This window comes from Myiozetetes cayanensis, unplaced genomic scaffold, assembly GCF_022539395.1.
Source record: "Myiozetetes cayanensis isolate MyiCay16 unplaced genomic scaffold, myiCay2020 scf31, whole genome shotgun sequence".
In the NCBI taxonomy this organism is placed as follows: Eukaryota; Metazoa; Chordata; class Aves; order Passeriformes; family Tyrannidae; genus Myiozetetes; species Myiozetetes cayanensis.
The window spans coordinates 3879611-3899745 of NW_026087533.1; the positions used below are offsets into that span (position 1 = coordinate 3879611).

Sequence of the window (20135 nt, forward strand, 5' to 3'; positions counted from 1 at the left end):
CAACAAGTCTCCAAACAGTTAAATTTATCCCTTCTTATTTTGTTTGAAGACTTTAATTCACACTGTTGATATAGAGTAGAATCACAGGTGTATTCTCCTTCTATAAAAGAAACCATCCACCCACCCCACTATCAGGGCCATTTACTCTCTGAAAAAGCAGTAAATATCTATAAACTGGCAAGTTTCTGTTTCATTTTAAAGAAAACCCAACTTAGGAATTTAAACAATATTTTTCTATGGTGAAAATTTGATTAATATTTAACATTTCACCTGCACTTGGCACAGATCAAATCTGCAGCCAGAGAGGAGAGACCTGAGCCCAGGGCACCCAGTCACTTAAAAATCTTGTCAAGGGGATCATCAGTGCCATTAAAAGTCACTTGTAAAACAAGGGATATCCCCTGAAACCTCGGAGGTTTCCCCTCACAGCGACTTTGTGTTGTACTCACCAAACCCTGGTATCGGAAGGAGTCGTAAACGCTCCTGATGAAGAGCCAGAAGGGCCACAGGTACTCAAATCTGAACTCCAGGACAAAATCTGCCAGCAGCACAAGGGCCCACACCACCAGGAACTTCAGGTACAGGAAAGTACTGGGGGAAAAAAAGGAAAAAGGGATTTTCAGGTCAGTATTTTCAACAGAGAATTTTTTTTTTTTTTTTAAATTTTTTTTAAAATTACACATTCAGGAATAAAACCTGTAATACATAAAGAGAAATTTCATCCAAAATAATTTTGTAAAATAAGTGGGTTTATTATTAAATATAAAAATATTTTAATTTAGTATCTTATTTTTATTTAATATTAAATTATTAAAATCAGGTCTGGTCTAATGAAGTCGAATATTTAACTGCAATTATTCTTCAAGCAGCAAATAAACAGAAGGCTCACTGCTCTTACAAGACATCCAGCACCAATCTCCCTTTAGCTTTATAGAGCATTTTTTACACAGTGAGGTCTTGCCAACAAGCATGGGATCAGCTGAAACGTTTCCCTTCTTGCACTTGGGAGCTCAGAAACTTCTGTGTTCCCTCTCCTCACCAGACTGCAGATGTTCACTCCTTTTCCACATTTAACACCAATAAATTGAGATGTATTTTAAGGCTATAACTATAGCAATTAGGAAGCCTGTTTTGATGCTGAGTTGTCAGTGTTACGTTTGAAAACACCTGTATTAATGTCAATAGATCCATTAAAACAAACAAATAACAAAAGAACAATTAAGAGACTTGAGACAGTCTAACTTCTATGTTTTTAATTATTATTATTTCAAAGCCACATTTCCATATTCTTAGTCCTGCATTTGGAATGTTTTGAGCTCATACCCCACTAACACTTGAGGGATCAGCCCAATCCGTTCTCCTAAAAAGAGGAAGCAAAAACCCCTTTTCCCCCAAAACCCAGAGACCCAGCACATCACTCAATCCCTCATTGCATTCAACTGGGTTATAACAAAAACAAAACAAAACAAAACAAAAAAGGTATTTTTATTTTGTAGTTTTTCCTTTTAGCAACTTCTTCTGCCAACCAAACCAGGAGAACTTTGCCCTGGAATGTTCACTGATGAGCTGCCAAGGGTTTGCACTCCCAGTGCCAGGTAGGGTCAAGTTTCTGGGCTGTTCATGGACACGGGGCTTTTTTAGGAAGTTGTTCAGAGCTCGGGATAAGATAGAAAATAGAAAACTTCCATGGAAAGTGTTGGTGAGCAGCAGAGCTTTAGGAACAACTGAACTCCTTGTGCAGTTATCGCTCACGTTACTTTGTCACACAAGGTCAGGTTTGCAGATCCCATGACTGGGAGAACACTTTGATTTCTTGGGAATCAAAGATTAATTGCATGTGCCTGAAAGCGACCCTTATCAACGTAATGGCACTGAGAAAACAAAGCAAGAGGCTACAGGAAGCACTTTAATTTAATGGAAACAAAATTAATGACACGGACACACATTTGGAAAAGTTAAGGTGCTGCTTTTTTTTTTCAGTTTTTTTGGAACCATTCCCAGCCACTTAGTTAAAACTTACTCTTTGAGAAGAACAGAACTACAGCAGAAGTGCTAAAAAAACCCTTCAAACCCAGCAAAGGGACCCACAACAAAACCCAACCAACCAAAACCCACCAAAGAAACCTTAAATGGTCAAGCCCTGGCAGATAAAGCCTGATATGCTGCTGTTCTCTGTTTATCTGAAGTTCAGATCTTCAACAGAAATCTATAAAAAGCAGCTGCATCCAGAGCACACTTTGACATTACAGGTGATTTATTAATTAAATTTTAGCATTAAATTAAAGCATTTGGGTACAGAGGCACCACTGTGCTCACACCGACCACGCTGGGGGATTGTGCATGTGCAGCTCTGAAGATCTGTGGAAATACCTAAAAGCATCACAGCCAGGCAATCCTCATTCTGTCTGTTCTGCTGCAAAAGCAGTTGTGTTCTGCAGGCACCTTTTTCCTGGGTTAAACTGATGGCCATTGTTTATTTTCCTGCCACTGAAATCCATGAGGAGACTACACGTTTCCAAGCAAATTAGGGCTGTCAGAACTAACGCTTCTCCACTGTTAAGTGCCACTCTAAGTCAAAGCACTTGCTGAATAAGAGTTCTGTAACACAGCCATTAAAGTGATTTCTAATATTAAATTCATATCCATCCAGGGGCCACGGTGACATTTACCACCTTTTTAAAGTGGAACTGTAACAACCCAACGTTTGCAACAAGGTTTTGCCAACAACATTAAAGAGGTTACTTCTCAGTCATCTGAAGGACTCCAGAGCAATTCAGAATTCCATGAGCACAAAGACACAGGAAAGTTACTCCTTTTTTTATAAAACAGTTCGTCCACTTACGCTGGCCTCGGCAACAAATTCACTGCTGTGTAATATATTCTACACATACATTGAACTCTCTGAGTCCACACGCAGACATTCACAGAAATCAATTTACAGGTACTACACTCCACGAATTGTTGGGTTTTTTTTACATCAGCCCACTCCAGTTAAAGCCACAGCACCGCAGGGTCACAACTCGACACTCCAGCCCAGCTTCAAAATCTGACATTGGTGGCATCCTGAGGGCATCAGGACCCTCCAAAGGGGTTGGAGTTCCAAACTGCAGAGCTCCCCCCCTCCCGGTGCCACCGGCAGCCAGGTGACATCCAGCTCGGTGCCTCTGCTGCACTCTGCAGTCTGCAGAGGGAATGAGCCCTGGGAGAGGAGGAAAGCTCACAAATCTCGGCATCCCTGCATCCCTAAAGGGGTGCTGCACGCCGAGGTTGGCCGTGCTGGCAAGCAACGAGGCCCAGCTCTTCATTTACAAGTGAACTGACACCTCGCCAGTGAAGGCTTAAATCAGTGAGAGCTGAAACACATCCAGCAGGAATTAAACCCCAAGAGAAGCAGGCACAGGGCCCTGGTTTGACAGGCTGATCCTCTGCTGCTGTTCTGCCTCACACAGCACCATTCAAACAGCATCACATGAATGAAACAGCTCACAAAATTTAGCAACAGCCTCCTCCCTTCCTCTGCTTTGTACCAGCCACTCATACTGCATTTTGTTCTTGAGTGCCTTGACTCTTTCCAGACACGGGCATTCCCGTTGATATCCATCTCCTTTGGAATCCAGCACCAGCCATTTGGTGCCTGGGAACCTCTGACAGTCATCGATCTCTCTGGGCACATCACACATTTCTCCAGTTGCGATCACTGCCCTGTCTGCCCCCACTCCCAGATGACACTCCCCAGGCTGAAATGCTTCCTAACCTCTGGAACCTTTTTTATTAGAGAGGCTCAAATATATTCTATGATGCCAATTATAATTCTGACTTGGTTCTTAATACAGGCAAAGATTCTTGCAGATAAACACCTAAAATCTGGGTTATCCAATTTTCTGACACATGTCAAAAAAATCTGGCCTCAGTGACCTGGCAGAGGTTTAAGGACAGGGCTCTCCCTGTAAACCAGCATATGGCATCTAATCCTGCAGGGTAATAAAAGAGGGAAGGATGGACACATCCATGAGAGGAGCAGGGCACAGAACGGGGAGGAGCAGAGTGATTACAGTGCTGCAAATTCTCTGAAAGGTCAATTGATTGCTAATGTACACTGAATATAAAGATTTATTCATAACCCAACAGTGGTTGTGCTCCCCCTTTTGCATTTTCAAACAAATAATTTTCCTCCTTCTTCTTCCTCCCCCTTCAAGTGCCAGATGCCATTTCCCTTCTTTTTTTTTTTCCTCCTTTTTTCCCCCCCCTCTCTTGTTCTTTGTTCTCTTTTTACTGCCCCCGAAACAGATCACTGTGCTCGCTGCAAGGTAAAAATACTGCAAAAAATCACTAGAAAAGGCACCAGTCGTGCACCCCAAACCCAAACTGGTGGCAAATTAATTCTATCCCACTATTATCAGCAAGGCCCAAGGGCTGGAAAGGGAATGCTGGCAGAACTGCTGGCATGTTTCATTTTGCAGCCTGACTCATCCAAGACAATGGAGTGGGTGCCAAAACACACAGGTAGTCTTTAGAAATGTAGCATTTGTGTGGAATTACCAAACAGGCAACAACCCCCACCTGCAGGTTACCCATCCAACACCAGCCACAGCACTGAGAACGCTGGAGACGTGCAAATAAAAAAAAGCTTTATATTTGCAAACACACAAATACATCTACACAAGATTATTACTGGTGGACAAAAGAAGCAGGACAGAATGAGCACAGCAAGGGAGAAAACAGGACTGCTGGGATGTGGTATGTGCACTGGAAACTATCCTGGGAAATCCTTGCCAACTGAATATTTGGAAAGGAGGAGAAATGTAAAGAATCCCAGGAAACCTCCCTGACTACTTACCCAGTGTCTTGGCATGGAATATACCCATTACTGAACTATGGAGATGTAAGGAAAGGAAGACAAACCAGAAAATTCTTACAGCAGTTCTGGAAGCTGAAGCACAGGGATATATAATCAGCAATCAGCATTGTGGTGCTGAAAGAAGGGGCACTGTCAGCCTGGAAGCACCAGTGTCCAGAACACAAAATAAAGCTGAAGGAGCCACATGTACCACGGGGGTTGACACAGTAGAACACATTTAAATGTAGGCTAAATTAGACTTGAGACCTGGATTTTAAGTTCAAGTCATAAAAGGCAGCTCTGCTGCTTTGTTACACACAGACCTCCAGGGCAGCTGCAGAAGAAAATGTTTTATCCTGTATAGGAAGCTTATAAAAAAAAAAAAAAAAAGAAAAAAGTGCCAGAATAAATCAGCAGGAAGAATCATTATGGATTTTTAAGAAAAGCCTAAAAAAAAGCCACATTCCTGGACGTAGTAATGAACTGCTACAGTTTATTTGGCTGTCAGCAGAGTCAAAAAAAAAATCGAGTCCCTGGAAATCAGCTCTGTCAGGATTTTGGTGGCAGAGGGGAACCAGGAGGATTTTAGGGGTTGTGGGACTCAGAAATTCTGCCCTTGTGCCACTGGTGGGTATCTCAGGAGCACTTGTAGATTAAACACACACACAAACCCCTCCTCCCTGGTACCCTCTTGGCTGCCAGCCCAGGTACTGCCTGGTGATAAAGAGCAATTTACATCCAAAAAAAAATCCTGATTCTAAAGGAACATGCAGTGTTTAAGGGCCATTGTCAGGGAATCCATGAGGCAGCATCCATCAGCTGATGTGACAGCACAAGTTAAAGCAAATCACATGTGGAATTCATCTTGAAACTTCACCAGCTACAAAACTGGTACCAAGTGCCAATGTGACTCAGTAGAGCCAAAACAAGCAGCATCAGCAATAAAGCTGAAGGATTTTAAATAGACGAAGGATGAGGACTGGGAAGAGTTGGGAACAAGCAGTAACAAGTAAACTTTAATTGCCTAACTGATGACGAGCTGCAGCGAACACTTTAATTAACAATTAAGGTTTTAATGTGTGCACACTGCCAAAGGTGTAAGATGTTAATCGCTTCGGTGTTTTTCATCTATCCATTGCCATTGTCTTACAAATGAACAGGCAAAGTTTGGAACACACACTGTGGAAGCAATAAAAGATCTCGAGATTCCTACCGTTAGTGTGTTGAGCTTGGAGATCTATTGAAAGCACAGTTAATTTTGATTAAATTAATTTCCACTGATACTGCAATACTTCTAAACAGCAGAAGTAGCTGCACATAATATTAGAGTGGGATTCATCAGGTTTGTCACCCAGGCCTAAGTACCTTAGAGATGTAAACAGGGAGTAAAACCAAACTGAAAAGAAAAAAGGGGTAAAACAGGAAGAAAGGAGAAGGAAGACAAAACAGGTGAATGGAAGAAGAGGTCTAAAGAAGAATATGGAGGGCAGCTGTTAAATATTGGGTGGGAAAGGGGGGAAGATTGAGCAGGAGTAACTTTGAAAGCATTTATGAAGGGCTGAGGCCAGACAATCCACTTAATTTAGGTAGTGAATGTTGGGGAAAGTATTTTAAAGAACCCCACTGTAGGCTGGGAACCCTCAGACCAACTTGTTAAAAACAACACTGCACAAAGTGGCAAAAATTAACAGCCAGGGAGGCAGGTTATTCACATTTTCAAAGCAGGCCAGGATTCTGTATTTCTAACTCTGTTCTAGAAATTATTTTTTCTATCACTTCTTATAACCTGCTGCAGATTTACAGGTGCACCAGAGCTCCACTGCAGGACAGCTCCTCCTTTGCTTCGCCTGCTCCAAAACTCTTCCACTTTCCCAGCTCTCAGCTCCGCTCCCTCGTGTCTATTAAGTGACAGCTGCTTTCAAAGACTGCCCAGGGAGCAAGGATGGCAAGATTAGTCTTCATTTAAAAAGCAAACAAAAATCCTACAGGAGTTTAAGGATCCCAATCCTGCTGTTTGCTCAGCCTCATGCTTTGCTTAGAACACCACGATGGGACCTCCTGATAACTGTATTTACTGGGCTCCTGTAAGCTGATGGTGACAATTAAGATAGGCTGAGTAAATAGCTACAGTAATTACATGAATTTAGGCATCTGTGGTTCCATGAGAAGTTACCTGTATGTAATCTCTTCGAATTATGGGGGGGGCAAAGAGAAAAAAAGAAAGGATGAAAAAGAGAAGGAAAGCAAAAGGAAATAAGAGAAAGAGCCACAATCCATGGGGAAGTATCTCCCTCTGGTTAGACTGGCAGAGAAAAAGCCTTCACACTATTCCTCTTTTCTTTCTGTGTGATAATACTTTGAAGACACCGGTTATTTCTGTTTATCAAAATGCCACGTGAAACAAGGACTGAAAGATCCCATTTCTGAACTGCAACAGTCCAGGAGAAGTTCGTGCCAGAAGCCAGAGCTGTTCACACACCTCCAGCAGCTCTACCTGCTGCACACACTCATCACCTGCTGTTCTTCTCAGCTTCTTCTGGTTTGCTCTCCTTCCCTCACCCCACCTTCCCTGCCAGTCACCCCAAAGGCTCATCACTGTGAATGACTCCTGAAAACCAAGCAATTATAAGCAATTCTTGCATATCTGAATTATTCTCCCTAGACCAGTCATCCTGAATATGAATTTCTACACAAGGGATGCTCCTCTTCACAAGCAGCATTTTCTCAAACCCTGCAAGTCTAAAAATGAGGCCCCCCCTCTGCTCTCACGTAGAGATTCACTGCAAGCAGGAGAAGCAGCACACTGTGACAATTTTATTCCAGTCAGAGCTCCCTATCAGCTGTTTCCTTTATGCAAAGTTAACATCTGAATTGTATGAGCTCACTCAAGTTTCCAGGCTCTGCATACATCAACCTCACTGAACTAGAAACAGAAATGGGCCACCACACTTACTACAACTTCCACAAGGCAGCTTCAAAGCCTCTTCTGACCCAAACTCCTCTTTATTGACAAACACATAATTGTTGTATTTCATATAAAATTTCGCATACTCGGGAGGGCAGAGTTGTAAAAAACCTTTCAAAACAGACTCACAACCGTGCTGGAACTGCAGGAATCAGTGCTTTGGTGTACTCTGCATGCAAACACCTGGAAAGCATTCCCAGACACATCCCACGTGGGTCTCACTTCACTACTGCTCCTCTTCTCATCCCACAGGTCAGAGGTGAGCCGGGTACCTGCTGTGGTCCCACCACCACCACCCGACCACCCAGCCCTGCTCCAGGCATCTCCCACCCAAATTCCTGCTCACGTCCCTCCCTGCTACAACCCCCGGCTCTCATGTGCTCCCACTGCAGACCCTGCCCCACGGGCACCTCCATCACCACGTGAAAAGCAACTTTCTTAACCTTCACACGAGAAGCTGAGCCCCCAGCCCAGATGTTCTCCAGCTCCGCCAGCTGCTGAACCCACTGCAACGCGGGCTCTGAGCTTTGGCACCTCTGGGAATGCCCAGACACGAGACCCCGCCGGGAAACCTCCCAGGGGGGAGATAGAGGCGACTCTGCAGCGAGTGGCACCTGTGGGAACACCCAGCTGTGAGACCCCGCTGGGAAAACCTCGCCACGGGGAAGCTGCGGGAGAGCTCTGGCACCCCTAGGAAGCCTCAAACACGAGACCCCGCCGGGGGAAACCTCCCTGGGGGGAGATGGTGGCTCTGAGCTTTGGGCACCTCTGAGAGATGCCCAGCTGGTGAAATCCTGCCAGGAAAACCTTCCCTCCCCTCCTCCCCACCATGTGAAGCCGCAGCGAAGGGCTCGGAGCTCTGGCACAACCAGGAACCCCCCCATACTACAACACCGCGGGCCGTGCAGGTGAAGCCGCAGGGAGCGGCACCTGCGGGACCCTCCAGCTGCGAGACCCCTCCGAAAACCACCCCTTGGGGGGGGGAAAGGGGAAGGTGAGGGGTGGGGGGACAAACACACAGAGACACAAACACACCACAAAGACCCCCAAGGGCGGCTCCCTCCCCCCCGGCAGCACCTTGGCCAGCAGCTCCCCCGCCCTGAGGGGCCCGTGGGGGTGTCTGTGTGTGCGGGGGTTGTCTGTGTGTGCCGGGGGGTGCCGGGCCCGCCGTCCCCGCTCGGTACCTGCCGTAGATGCCCTCGGTGATGCGGTTCCGCTTCAGCGGCCGCCGCAGTTTGCTGCAGTCCGCGCTCCGCCGCTTCATCCCGCCGGCCCCGGCGCGGCCCGGCCCGCCCCGCTTCACGGCAGCACCATCCGCCCCCGCCGGGGGTTCGCGACGCGGCTTCTCCTTCTGTTTATTTTTTTGGTTAAATTAATTTATTTTTTTTTCCTCTTTTCCCGGGTCTGTAATTTTTATTATTTTATTTCGTCTTCCTCGCCCCCCCTCCTTTTTCTTTTTTTTTTTCCGCGCCGGGTTTTTTTTTTTTTCTCCCCGGGAAACAAAGAAATAAAAATAATTCCTGGTCCGTCCCCTCCCCGCCGCGTCTCCCCCCCCTTCCCTTGCGCAGCCGCCGCGCAGCGCCCCGCCTCCGCCGGCGCTGGCCAATCAAAGAGCTGATCCCGCCTGAGTGACAACGTTTCTAACCAATGAGCAGCAGAAAAACGCAGACAGACGGCTCAGTAAGCCAATCGCGACGCCGGAAAGTTAGTTCCGCCTTGTGCAATCGCGAGGAGCGCCCACCCCCTGATTGACAGCCGCGTGAGCCAATCAAAGAGAACGGTTTGTGATTGACAGCTTTGAAAGCCAATCGTTGTGCGCGTTTTGGTCTCCGCCCGCTCACTGTCCTACCGGGCTGGCTCCCGCCCCGCGTGCTGACCGACAGCGAAGCTGCCCAATGGAAGAGGAGCACAAAAATAAAAGGACAGCTCAGCCATCCACTCGGAAACGGAAGAAGGAGGGCCCAATTTCCTCTGTCACCGTAGCCCCGAGGCACCGCCCCTCACGCTTGATTGACAACTCCCCGGCAAATGGGCTGCTGGGGAAAGGAACGCCAAGTCGCAGGTGCAAAGGCGAGCGGCGGCAGTTTGTGCCACCCGCGCAGCGCGGCCTGTGCCAACGGCCCGCCGGGGGCGAAATAACCCCGCGGGGTGACGGACGGGCCGCTCCAGCCACTAAGCAGCGCAGGCAGCTGAGTGACAGGCGAGCGCACCAATCGCAGCGCAGAACGCGAGGCCCGAGGACGGGGATAGGCCAATCAAAGGCCGGGAGGAGCCGGCGCTCGGCCAATGAGAGGACAGTTCCTAAGGGCGGCCTCTGGGGAGGGGGCGGGCGCTCGGCGAGGGGCGGGGCCGGGCGGGTCCCGCTGCTGCCGAGTCACGGCCGGGCAGCGGCGCCGCCCCCGGGGCCGCGGGTTCGAAACCCGGTGGGGGCTTCTCCGCGTCCGCCTTACAGCCCATGCAGAGGCCTCTCCCCGCGACCCCTTCGGTCTTTGCGGGCTGTGAGGCGGCCCCGCGCCTGAGGGAGGCTGGAGCGCCGGCTGGGCCCCTCCCGGCCCTGCTGGTGGCGGTGCCCCGGGGCTGCGCTGGGCCGTGGGCCTGCCGGGCCTCCCTGCGGCTGATGGGCCGCTGGGCCGGGTCTGAGCATTGCGGGGCTCAGGACAGCGTTAAAACTGGCCCAGGAGGCTGCCCGGCCCTTGGCTGAGTCATGGGGGTGTTGTCCTGGTGCTGGAGCTCTAATTTACAAACGCAGAGTCCCCGGGATGGTTTGGGTTGGAAGGGACCTTAAAGCCCATCCCCTGCCCTGGGCAGGGACACCTCCCACCAGCCCAGATTGCTCCAAGAGGCTTTCTCTCCTGGGTGGAACGGCAGTCGTTCTTTGGCAGGTTGGAACGTCCTAAAGTTTAGGTGTACTGGGATTTTCCTGCTTGTGTTTTTGTCTGGTAGTTGTTTCTGTCACCAGCAGGTGGCTTTGTACCCATTTCTGGGCACATTTGTACCCATTTCTGGGCACATTTGTACCCATTTCTGGGCACATTTGTACCCATTTCTGGGCACATTTGTACCCCTTTCTGGGCACATTTATACCCATTTCTGGGTGCTGTTGGTGTCTCAGCTCAGCACTCGGGTTGTAATGGCCCCAAAGCAGAAAGTCTGAGATGTGGTTAAAATCCTTTGGTCTGAACAGCCTGAACAAAGAGAGTTCAGTTCTTCTGCAGAGATTCCTGATTCTCTGGCAAGGAGTTGGATTCCTCAGGTATGAGCAGCCCTGTCTTGGGATGTGGCTGCAGAGCTCACACTGAGCATCTCAGCAGGACCTTCCCCACCTTTCCACGAAGGGAATTGGGTCCAGGGTGGACACCAGCAACATAAATAAAGAATGGTTTTGCATAAATTACAACATCCTGCTCTTGGGAGTCCTTTCTTGCCTTTTAGCTGAGCTGCAAGGCCCACCAGCAGCTGGAGCCCTGGATGGAAGGTGTCCTGGAGCATGGAAGGTGTCCTGGAGCCTGGCAGCACTGGCAGCTGGATATGTCCCCGTTCACAAGCACTTCTTGAGTTCAGTTCATGTCGGTTGTGGCAAATTGGGGTGCCTGACGTGCCACAGATAAGGAACTGCCCCTTGCCGACGCCTCCTGGGCTTTTTATCTCCCTTTGAGTTTTTATTCCTGCCCCCCAAAAACCTCCTTCGCTATCTGTTTGAGGTTACTGGAACATTTTTATAGGGAAAAAGCGAATATCAAAGTGTTTGTGGCCGATGTAGCCGAGTGCACGATGTCTTCCAAGTACCTCAACTTCCGAAACAGCGTTCCCTGGGTGATCCTGCTGCTGGAAGCTCTTTTCCTCGTCCGCTCTTACTTCCTCTTCTTAAGGCTTGATGGTCTGGACTCGCTGCTCAGCTCCTACCCAGGTAAGACTTGGAAAAGGAAGGATAATCCCTGCTCCTGCTGTGCCGTGCAGCACAGCTGGGACTCAGTGAGGAGCAGAGCGTTTTTACCGCCCTTTGAACACCCCACCTCGCCTGGTACGCTGGGAATTTATTTATATCAAAGCAGTGGCTGTAAACCAAGACGCAGGTGATGCTAAATTGCATATATTTTGGTCTGTTTTCTGCTGCCTGCTCGGGGCAATCTTGACCCCGTGGAGGTGACTCCGCTCCGTGGCGAAGGCGTCGTAGCGTTACAGAGCAGGGGGTTCAGGGTGGCACCACTTCCCATTTGAGTGCTTGATGTCAATAAATGCAATTAATACAGTGGAATGAAGGCTTTAAGCATAATCTGGAGGTGTGGGTTTTTTGTGCCTCGGTCGAAGGGATGTGCTGTTGGATTGTGCCGAGGTGCGTGATGGGGTTATGGTGGTGTGCAAATACGAGCTGATCCCTCGGGATGTTCCTGTGGGGCCCTCCCTGGTTTGGAGCTGGAAAATTGGGACCCACTTCACCAGCAGTTTGGTGTTTTGCTGGAGGAACCAGCCAGCCCAACCATGTGAGAATATGACTGTTAGCAGGGACGATTCCAGGCTTACCGATCCAAGAGCTTCCATCTGGGACAGCCTTTCCCTTCAATGCAATAGTGCTGGTTTCCAGATTAAACTGTTCCTGCAATTTCTGTTCTTTCTACGAGGGCATTGTACAGGTTTCTCTTTGTAACTCTTTTCTCCCCTAGTGCCCTCAAGGAATGGATCAGCACTCATTCACAGCCACTCTCCCTGAAAAATTGCAACTTAAGCTCTTTAAATTCACCTCAGGAAAAAGGAATGTCCGAATTTCCTTGTTAAATGTCCTTCATTTCTGTTGGGTTTTTTTTTACTCCTCAGCCCCCATCCTATGGCATCCATTCAGATCACTGTAAAACAAAATTCAGGATCAAGGGTATTGGTTTTTTGATTACTTATGGATTGGGAAGAAAGCTCTGGAATTCTTTGCAAGTACTAAATGGCACTTGGAATTTTTACCTGAAGGCTTCTTGGTTAATTGTGATTTTTAATTGATTTTTTTTTTTAAACCAGAAATCCAGCCTGCATTAATAATTTCACCGCTGTCTCCATCTTTTCTGTCATGCAGAATTTCAAGATGTCAACCACATGGTGATTTTTGGATTTGGCTTTTTCCTGATGGTTCTGAGAAGATATGGGTTTAGCAGCACTGGATTCAACCTCCTGATCATTGTGCTTGGTGTCCAATGCTCTGTGTTGGTAGAAGATTTATTAGTTTTCTTTTATCTAGAGGCAAACGAAGGTATTCTGAAAAGGTAATTAGTGCATGTTAGAATGGGAATAATCCAGAACTGCTGATTGCTCTTTATGGAGGTTAATGCCTATTTGGGAATAACATAGTCATATTTGCAGGCATTTTAGAAGGCTTTGGGTTTTTAATACATTTTGCTGTGTGTCATTCTTTATTGGCCCTGCTGCCATCCTGATACAGAGTTATTTTTCCCTTTTCTTTCTTGTCTCGCAGCATAGCAAAGGCTCTTATCAGCATGACAGCTGTGGCCATCTCCACTGGAGCTGTTCTTGGGAAGACTAACCTCCTGCAGTTAATTGTGATGACTCTTGTGGAATTAATAGTCTTCTGTGTGAGCAGATGGATCAACAGGAGATACCTGGAGGTACTGTAGTGTGGTTTCCAAATACATGGGAAAAAATTCATTTGGAATTTTGGAACTGTTGCCTTTTCTTGTTGCTCTGCTGACAGGAATATCAGGGTGTTTTATCTCAGGTCATGGCTGTGTTTTCATTAAGAGATGAAGTCTGACTTTGGGATCACCCTTAAGGACATCACACTCCAAACCCTGCACACTCTGTATCTCTATGTCTGTATTTTTTGGCCTTGAAGGGTGAGGTGATCTCATGGATTGGGGTGCAGTGCATTTGGCCTTGAAAATAAGTTGCTTATAGGGAGGTTACGTGAACAGCTGTATCAGGAACTGCAATCAAAGGCTTTGTTTGGCCTCAAATAGACCACAAATTTGAATGTTCTGTTGATACAGGTGGGAGATCACCTCAGCCTGATGCACGTGTACCTTTTTGGAGCCTACTTTGGGCTGGCAGCCACCTCCTGTTTCCCTGAGCCCTCCCCAAAGCTGGACAAGAACAGGAGCACCCCAAAGTCAGACTTGTTCTCGATGCTGGGTAAGTCTTTGGGTTGGAAGAAGAGGTTGCAGTGAGGACATAAGGGAGGTTTCTGGGGGAGGGCTGGGCACAGCAGGCTGAAGGTTTTGAATCCCAAATGCAGGTGTGAATCAGCCAGGCAGAGAAAACTGCTGCTGTGGCTGGTGGTTTCTGACAATGGGTTGGTTTGGGTCTCAGCACTTTCCCTACCAGGCCACTCCTGCAACGGCTGGGGCTCAGTTTGCTTTTGTCAGCCTCAGCATAAAGGCTGTGCCAGGGTAACTGTTCCTCCTCCAGGTGAACCATTCCCTGTCACAGCCCAGTTGTCCCCTCTGGGCTGTGTGGAGGAGCCTGTGTGCCAAAGCTGAGGTCAGAGCTTGTATTTCAGCGGAGCTCACGGTTCCTGGCTGGGGCTCAGTTGTGTTTTCCAAGGTGGTGTGCAGAGATATAAAAAGGCAGTCCCTGCCTAGTAAAGTAAATGAAAAGATAAAGGCCTGGGGAAGGGTGGGGAGTGTGATACAGGCAGGCCCACGAGAAAGGATCTGAGTGAGGACAGGCTGAGGGTATGGGAGTCCCAGCTTTTTGGTTTCTTTATTACCTTGACTTCTGTTGTGTAACTGCCACCAGCTGAACTAAGATCTTCCTGCAGGGGTCCACAGAGTCTAATTCTTAGTCAGTCTTTGCCCAGTTGAGGCAAAATAATAAATGCTGCTCTTTTGTGTTCCTGGAGTTCCTGTTTGCTGGAGAATTCAGGATCAGTGTTTTCATCTAATTCATCAAGACATTGTTAAACCTTCATTATAATTTTAGTGCAGCTTGCTACAACCAAGTGCTTGCTATTTGGAGTAATTATGCTGTTGTTTCTTGAATGATTCCCGAGGTAACTTGGGTAGAAAGGAGCAACTGAGCAGGCAAATTCCTTGGGAAGAATCATCAAAGAGGTGGAGAGGATTCTGTTCTTATTATTCAGTTCATCCTCATTTCTCTTCAAACCCTGCCAGGAGACAAGACAGCCAGTACCAGCTGTACTGGCAGCCAAGGCAAAAGTCACACCAAAGTGCAACTTGGGGGTGTTTTTGCAGTGGTTTGTACCATGGGATCTGTTTCCCTTCCTCCCTGACTTTCACTCTCTCACAGCTGGTTTTGAGCAGGAACTCTACAGTTCCACGAAAAGGAGCAGAACTTCCAGCTGAGGAGCAGGTGCCTCTCAGGGCTTCCTGCTTTCCTTCCTTTGCAGTTTGGGAATTACAGTGAGTGCAAACTGTGGGCCCTCCACGTGTGATGGATTCACTGTGGTTTAGAGCAGGTAATGAGAGTTTCTTGTCTTTGTCCCCAAGGCTCTGTCTTCCTCTGGGTGTTCTGGCCAAGCTTCAACTCCCTGCTCGCTCAGTCCAGGAGCCAGGCAGTCCTCAACACCTACTTTGCCCTTGCAGTGAGTGCTGTAACTGCCTTCATGTTGTCTGCTCTGACCTCAAAGGATGGGAAATTCAGAATGGTAAGGCACGAGAGAAAACCTCTGCATGGAGAAGATTTTTCTGTTTCATCTCAGGAATACACTGATAGTAGAACAGCTGTTAACTAAAAACAAGTCCAGGCTTTCAGCCTGACAGTCATCAGAGAGTAACAGAGTGCTTTGGGTTGGAAGGAATTTTAAAGCCCATCTTGTTCCACCCCTGCCACGGGCAGGGACACCTTCCACCAGCCCAGGTGGCTCCAAGCCCCCTCCAACCTGGCCTTGGACACTTCCAGGGATGGGGCAGTCACAGCTTCTCTGGGCAACCTGTGCCAGGGCCTGCCCACCCTCACAGGGAAGGATTTCTTCCTAATATTTAATCTAAACCTTCCCTCTTCCAGTTCAAAGCCATTCCCTCTTGTTTTATGACTAAATAAAAAATCCCTTAACTCCATCCATGTTCTGGTTTTATTTTGCAGACTCATATCCACAGTGCAGCGCTGGCTGGGGGGGTCACCATCAGTTTTACAGCACAGATGATCAGCCATCCTTGGATTGCCATGATTTTGGGGCTGCTTGGCAGTGCCATCACCGTATTAGGATCTCACTGTTTACAGGTACTACTCAAAACCTGAACTTGTTTTTGGGTAAGTGCTGTATAAACTTCTTTTCCAATGTAGGATACCTCAAGGGAAACCTCCTTTTCAAAGAGATTAAAACTAAGAAGCCCGAGGTGTTTTGAGCAGAGTGCAGGGTTGCAACTTGCAGATTCTCTAGGTCTGCAACAGACAACGTGCAATTACCAACTTGTGTTCCTGTGCATCAATTAAATCTTTCCTTTTCCCCAGAGATGCTTGAATCCTCCTCTCAAAATTCATGATACCTCTGGAGTTCATTTCACCTTTGGCCTGCCTGCTGTGCTTGGAGCTCTTGCCCAGGTTGTTCTCTTAGTCATAAGAGAATGGACTAATTCATCAAGGTATGTAAATTCTTGCTGTTAAATAATAATAATAAGCTTAAATGATCATTATTGCAGTGTGCCCTGAGAAGAGTTCTCATACACACAGAGAGCCTGAGTGGCATCACAGATAAATGGTTTTATACCAGATAACCCAAGATAAGTTCAAAAGGTCAGTATAAAAAAGCTTTGAGAGTTGAGCAGACTTTGGATCAAAACTTTTGTATCAGTTTTGGGTCCTCTTTTCTGTCTGCCTTTTTATTTGATATTAAATACAGCAGAAATGGGAGATGAAAGCTGGGAATGTGCCTCCTTCCAGGACTCTTTTGAGGTGTTTTGAGGAGCTTTGTGTGCAAATAGAGGGGAGGCAGAAATCAGGGTGCAGCATGGGGGCCTCACGTTCTTACTGAAACAAATGTAATGAAGTTTTAGTACCACAATGATGGCTTCTAAGGACAAAATGTGTCCCCTGAAGTCTGTATTAGTTTTCTGGTAGGATCTCCTAAAACATCCAACTGCAGCTGCAGAGACATTTGAGACTTTACAGAGTTTTGATGAGAGGTTTTGATATAAAATATTATTTAGATACAGGCTCATTCACAGTCCTGATGCTGAATTCAGCAACTGTAAAACGTGAAACACTTGCTTTGCTTTTCAGTCTGGGTTATTTGGTCCTCCTTCACGTTGGTGCCTTCTGCCAGACCATCAGCCTTGCCTTGATAACAGGTTTTATCACAGGTCAGTATTGAAACACGGGCTCCAGCAACTTCTTCCATGTTTCCTCAGGGCAAGTTTCTCTGGGTAAATTATTTTTAAGAAATAAATTCTGCCGTAGAAACATGAATGGCAGGGACTCTTCACAGCCAGCCTTTTGAAGAAGAGATGCATTGCACATCAATAACCCAAGCAGCACCATTCTTTCAGTGCTCAGGTTTATTTTAACCCAGGCTCAACAGCTGCCCTCACACCTCACACGGGAGAGATGCGGGAAGATGAAAATATTTTCACATTTGGGTATTGTCTTAGTGACAGAAAAGGCTATTTAAGGGCCTGTCACTTCTTGTGCTGGTTGGTGTGCATGTGCAGAGATGCACTAACGTCAGTGGCTGCATCATTCCAGCACCAGGCCTTTGATCAGGAGGGGTTTGGGACCAGCAGGGCTCACGTGGCTCCCACGTGATGTTCTGTTTTGTGGCAGCTGCTGCTTTTCTAGAGCTGTTAATTCTGTCCTGGCTAAACCAGAAATGGCTGATGAAAACTGCTGTGAAATGCACTCTAAAATGATTCGGCTAAAAGAACCAAACATTCAGTGCTTAACCAACTGTTTAAAAATCGAGATGTATCCATCTGAAACCCCAAGCAACAATGCTGACAAGCCAGAATTGTTTTGAACACAGAGGCCTTTTTCATGCAAGAAGTTAATATTTTGGATGTATTTTTAGAATCTAGCAGGCTGTTTACTTTAGGTAAAACCCAAGTAATTAATTTTTAAATATCACAGGCCTTGATCCTGGCAAGCTTCTCTGTTTGTATTAAAGGTCAGAGTAAAGGGCTCTGCTGAAACATTTAGTTCTGAACTTATATTTTGATCTGTGTTGCATTTGGATACCTCCATTTACACACAATCTTCCCCTTTCCCTGATGTTTATATTGGATATATCTGTTTTTTTCAAATAGGTTTTATCTTAAACACCAGACTGCTTAAGATCATCCCTGTATCCAAGTACTTCGAAGACCAGTTTTATTGGGAGGTAAGTTTAAATGTAAAATTACCTGTGTGAGAGTAGATTTAGCACCTTGATGAAGAACTTCAGGTATTTGAATTAAACATATGGAAAAAAAAGGGGATATTCCATTTCACAGCAGATTTTGTTTGATGCACTAATACAGACAGGCCTTGGGCACTTTTAGGTGCTCATTGAGATGCTTGTATCTGAATTACAGAAAAAAGAAATGGATGAAAATAATCTTCTAATCAGGTTTTCCAGTGGGGTTTTTTTTTGTACAATGATTTCAAGCAAAAAATGTTCTGATACAAGAATGTTTGTCTTCACAGTTTCCCCATTTGGCTGTGGAATTTTGAGTGGAAGATCCCAGCTGAACCAAGATAAGGTTTTCCTCTTTGTCAATAGAGAAAATGAGTAGTTATGATGGGTTGAAAGAGCACTGAAATACCAGTTCCCAGGCCCACAAAAGCCATCCCAATGGAGACACAAAAAATTAGTATTAAACTAGTTATTCTCACAAGGTACTGAGTGTAAATTCACAGATGCAAAATGCAAACTTGCATTTAGCTTTTCTGCTTTGTTGGTCTTACCTTAAATAAGATATGTACAAAAAAGTTGACTGCAGTCATGGCTGTAATGGCTTGTCAATCCAAATGCTTGAAAACTTTAAACTCTTTTCAGCTCCCAAGTTTTAAAAAAAAGCCAAAACGATGTATTTCAAAGAGTAATTTTTCAAGAAGCACTTCTTATCTAGAAAAGTACTCAAGTATGTGTTTTTAAGCTAAATTGATTCTCTTGAAGGCCTTGTTAAGCAAGGATTTGATGAGAGAGCTGGATCTGGGCCAAACTCTGCATCCTGCCAGACTGAACTCCTTGAGTTCCCTGACTGCTTAGAGACAAATCTGTCATTACTTGGCTCGGGCTACTTGGAAGTTCAGATGGCAAGAAGTTTAATTGTTCTGCTTGTGGATTTCAGGTGCCCCTGAAATCAATTTGGCATTTGCTGCCAAATCTAAAATAAGAGTAGACCTCAGTGTCTGTGCAGGGACAGCCTGTACCACCACAGGGTCAGCTGCCACCTGAGGGGACTGAGGGAATAATCCTCAGAGCTGCCTGAAACCAGTGCCAAGACCCAATTTTGGAAGAGTCTCATTCCAAGACAAGCAGGGGACTCTGGGGCCTAATCACACAGAGGATTCTCTGTGCAAGTGAACCCTTGTTTATGGGTGGATTGTGGATCCTCGGTGTTTTTCCTTCATTTCCAAAATAGCTGACACAGAAAAAAAACCTCTTTCCAAAATGCTTACCTAATAAAGAAGTGAAAATGTGCTTGTTTTTGTTTATTGAGCAGGCTTGTTAAAAATGAATGAGGAAACACGTGACAGTGAGGACCAGGCTGCTCTTTGATGCTCACTGACCTCATTCATTCGTGAGGTGTTGAGCAAAGCAGATCACTGCAGTTACAGAAGGGAGACAGGTCCCAAGCCATGACAAATTACTTGCAGAGGAAGGGCCAGTTTTATTTCTAGGTCACAAAAGAGGCAGTGATGTGCTGAGTTAATGAGCTGCCCACAGCTTCCACCAGCCTGGACACACAGAGTGTTACCTCACAGTTAACCCACCATGTGAGTAGCATCTGATCCAGGCCCAGCTTGTGTTCTTCCCTTTCTCAACCTCCCAGGAACCAACCAAACATAACCTGTGCAACACAAACGGCTGTTTTCTGTCTGTAAATGACTAATATTTTATTCCTCCTCATTGATTTCCTGAGCAACCAGCCTGGGTGAATGCACAGGAAGGGGCAGGCACAGGATCAGAACTCTCCCTGTCCAAGCAGTACTTTTTTCCAGGGAATTCCATCTGAAGAGTGCTCTTCCTTTTCTCCCACAGTGGTTAGAAAACAGCTGAGCACAAGCTTTGTGGGTGAGCTACTTCCATCTCGAGCCACTATTTAATTTGTGCCTCTCCAGTGTCACCCACAGCAACAGGAAGTTATGACTTACCAGAGATTTCCTTATTATCACCACAGGATAAGTTAAATATTCAGGGAGGGGTAAAAAAAAAAAAATCCCAAAGCAACATAGTTC

The 20135-nt window shown here is 46.5% G+C and overlaps 2 protein-coding genes across 4 annotated transcripts in view; one reads left to right on the forward strand and one right to left on the reverse strand.

The window, feature by feature from the left end:
- MACO1 (macoilin 1) overlaps positions 1 to 9310 on the reverse strand; it is a 27567-nt gene extending 18257 nt beyond the window's left edge. Inside the window, exons 1-2 of one of the 2 annotated variants that reach the window (XM_050326564.1) lie at positions 8987 to 9310; positions 450 to 591 (exon numbers count right to left, since the gene is read on the reverse strand). In XM_050326564.1, coding sequence (XP_050182521.1) covers positions 450 to 591; positions 8987 to 9066 — 222 coding nt within the window. In that variant the 5' untranslated portion in view covers positions 9067 to 9310. The remainder of the gene's footprint in view (positions 1 to 449; positions 592 to 8986) is intronic. The other variant, XM_050326563.1, reaches the window with a different exon arrangement.
- Positions 9311 to 10268: 958 nt separating this feature from the next.
- RHCE (Rh blood group CcEe antigens) lies at positions 10269 to 20063 on the forward strand. 2 transcript variants are annotated; one of them, XM_050326566.1, is made up of 11 exons: positions 10269 to 11055; positions 11235 to 11709; positions 12862 to 13048; positions 13258 to 13408; positions 13790 to 13931; positions 15248 to 15405; positions 15843 to 15980; positions 16212 to 16342; positions 16980 to 17059; positions 17999 to 18072; positions 18378 to 20063. In XM_050326566.1, the coding sequence occupies exons 2-11, from the start codon at positions 11574 to 11576 to the stop codon at positions 18402 to 18404; spliced, it is 1224 nt and encodes a 407-aa protein (XP_050182523.1). In that variant the 5' UTR covers positions 10269 to 11055; positions 11235 to 11573; the 3' UTR covers positions 18405 to 20063. The 2 variants fall into 2 exon arrangements, with proteins under 2 accessions (XP_050182523.1, XP_050182522.1); XM_050326565.1 differs by having other exon boundaries at positions 10269 to 11709.
- Positions 20064 to 20135: the final 72 nt, after the last annotated feature.

What these genes read in the sequence shown, in the direction of transcription:
- RHCE (XM_050326565.1), top strand. Translation starts at nt 11,574, where the DNA reads ATGTCTTCCAAGTACCTCAACTTCCGAAACAGCGTTCCCTGGGTGATC. An exon ending in TCAACAGGAGATACCTGGAG is followed by an intron (nt 13,409 to 13,789) that starts GTACTGTAGTGT and finishes CTGTTGATACAG; the next exon opens with GTGGGAGATCACCTCAGCCT. An exon ending in AAGACCAGTTTTATTGGGAG is followed by an intron (nt 18,073 to 18,377) that starts GTAAGTTTAAAT and finishes TTGTCTTCACAG; the next exon opens with TTTCCCCATTTGGCTGTGGA.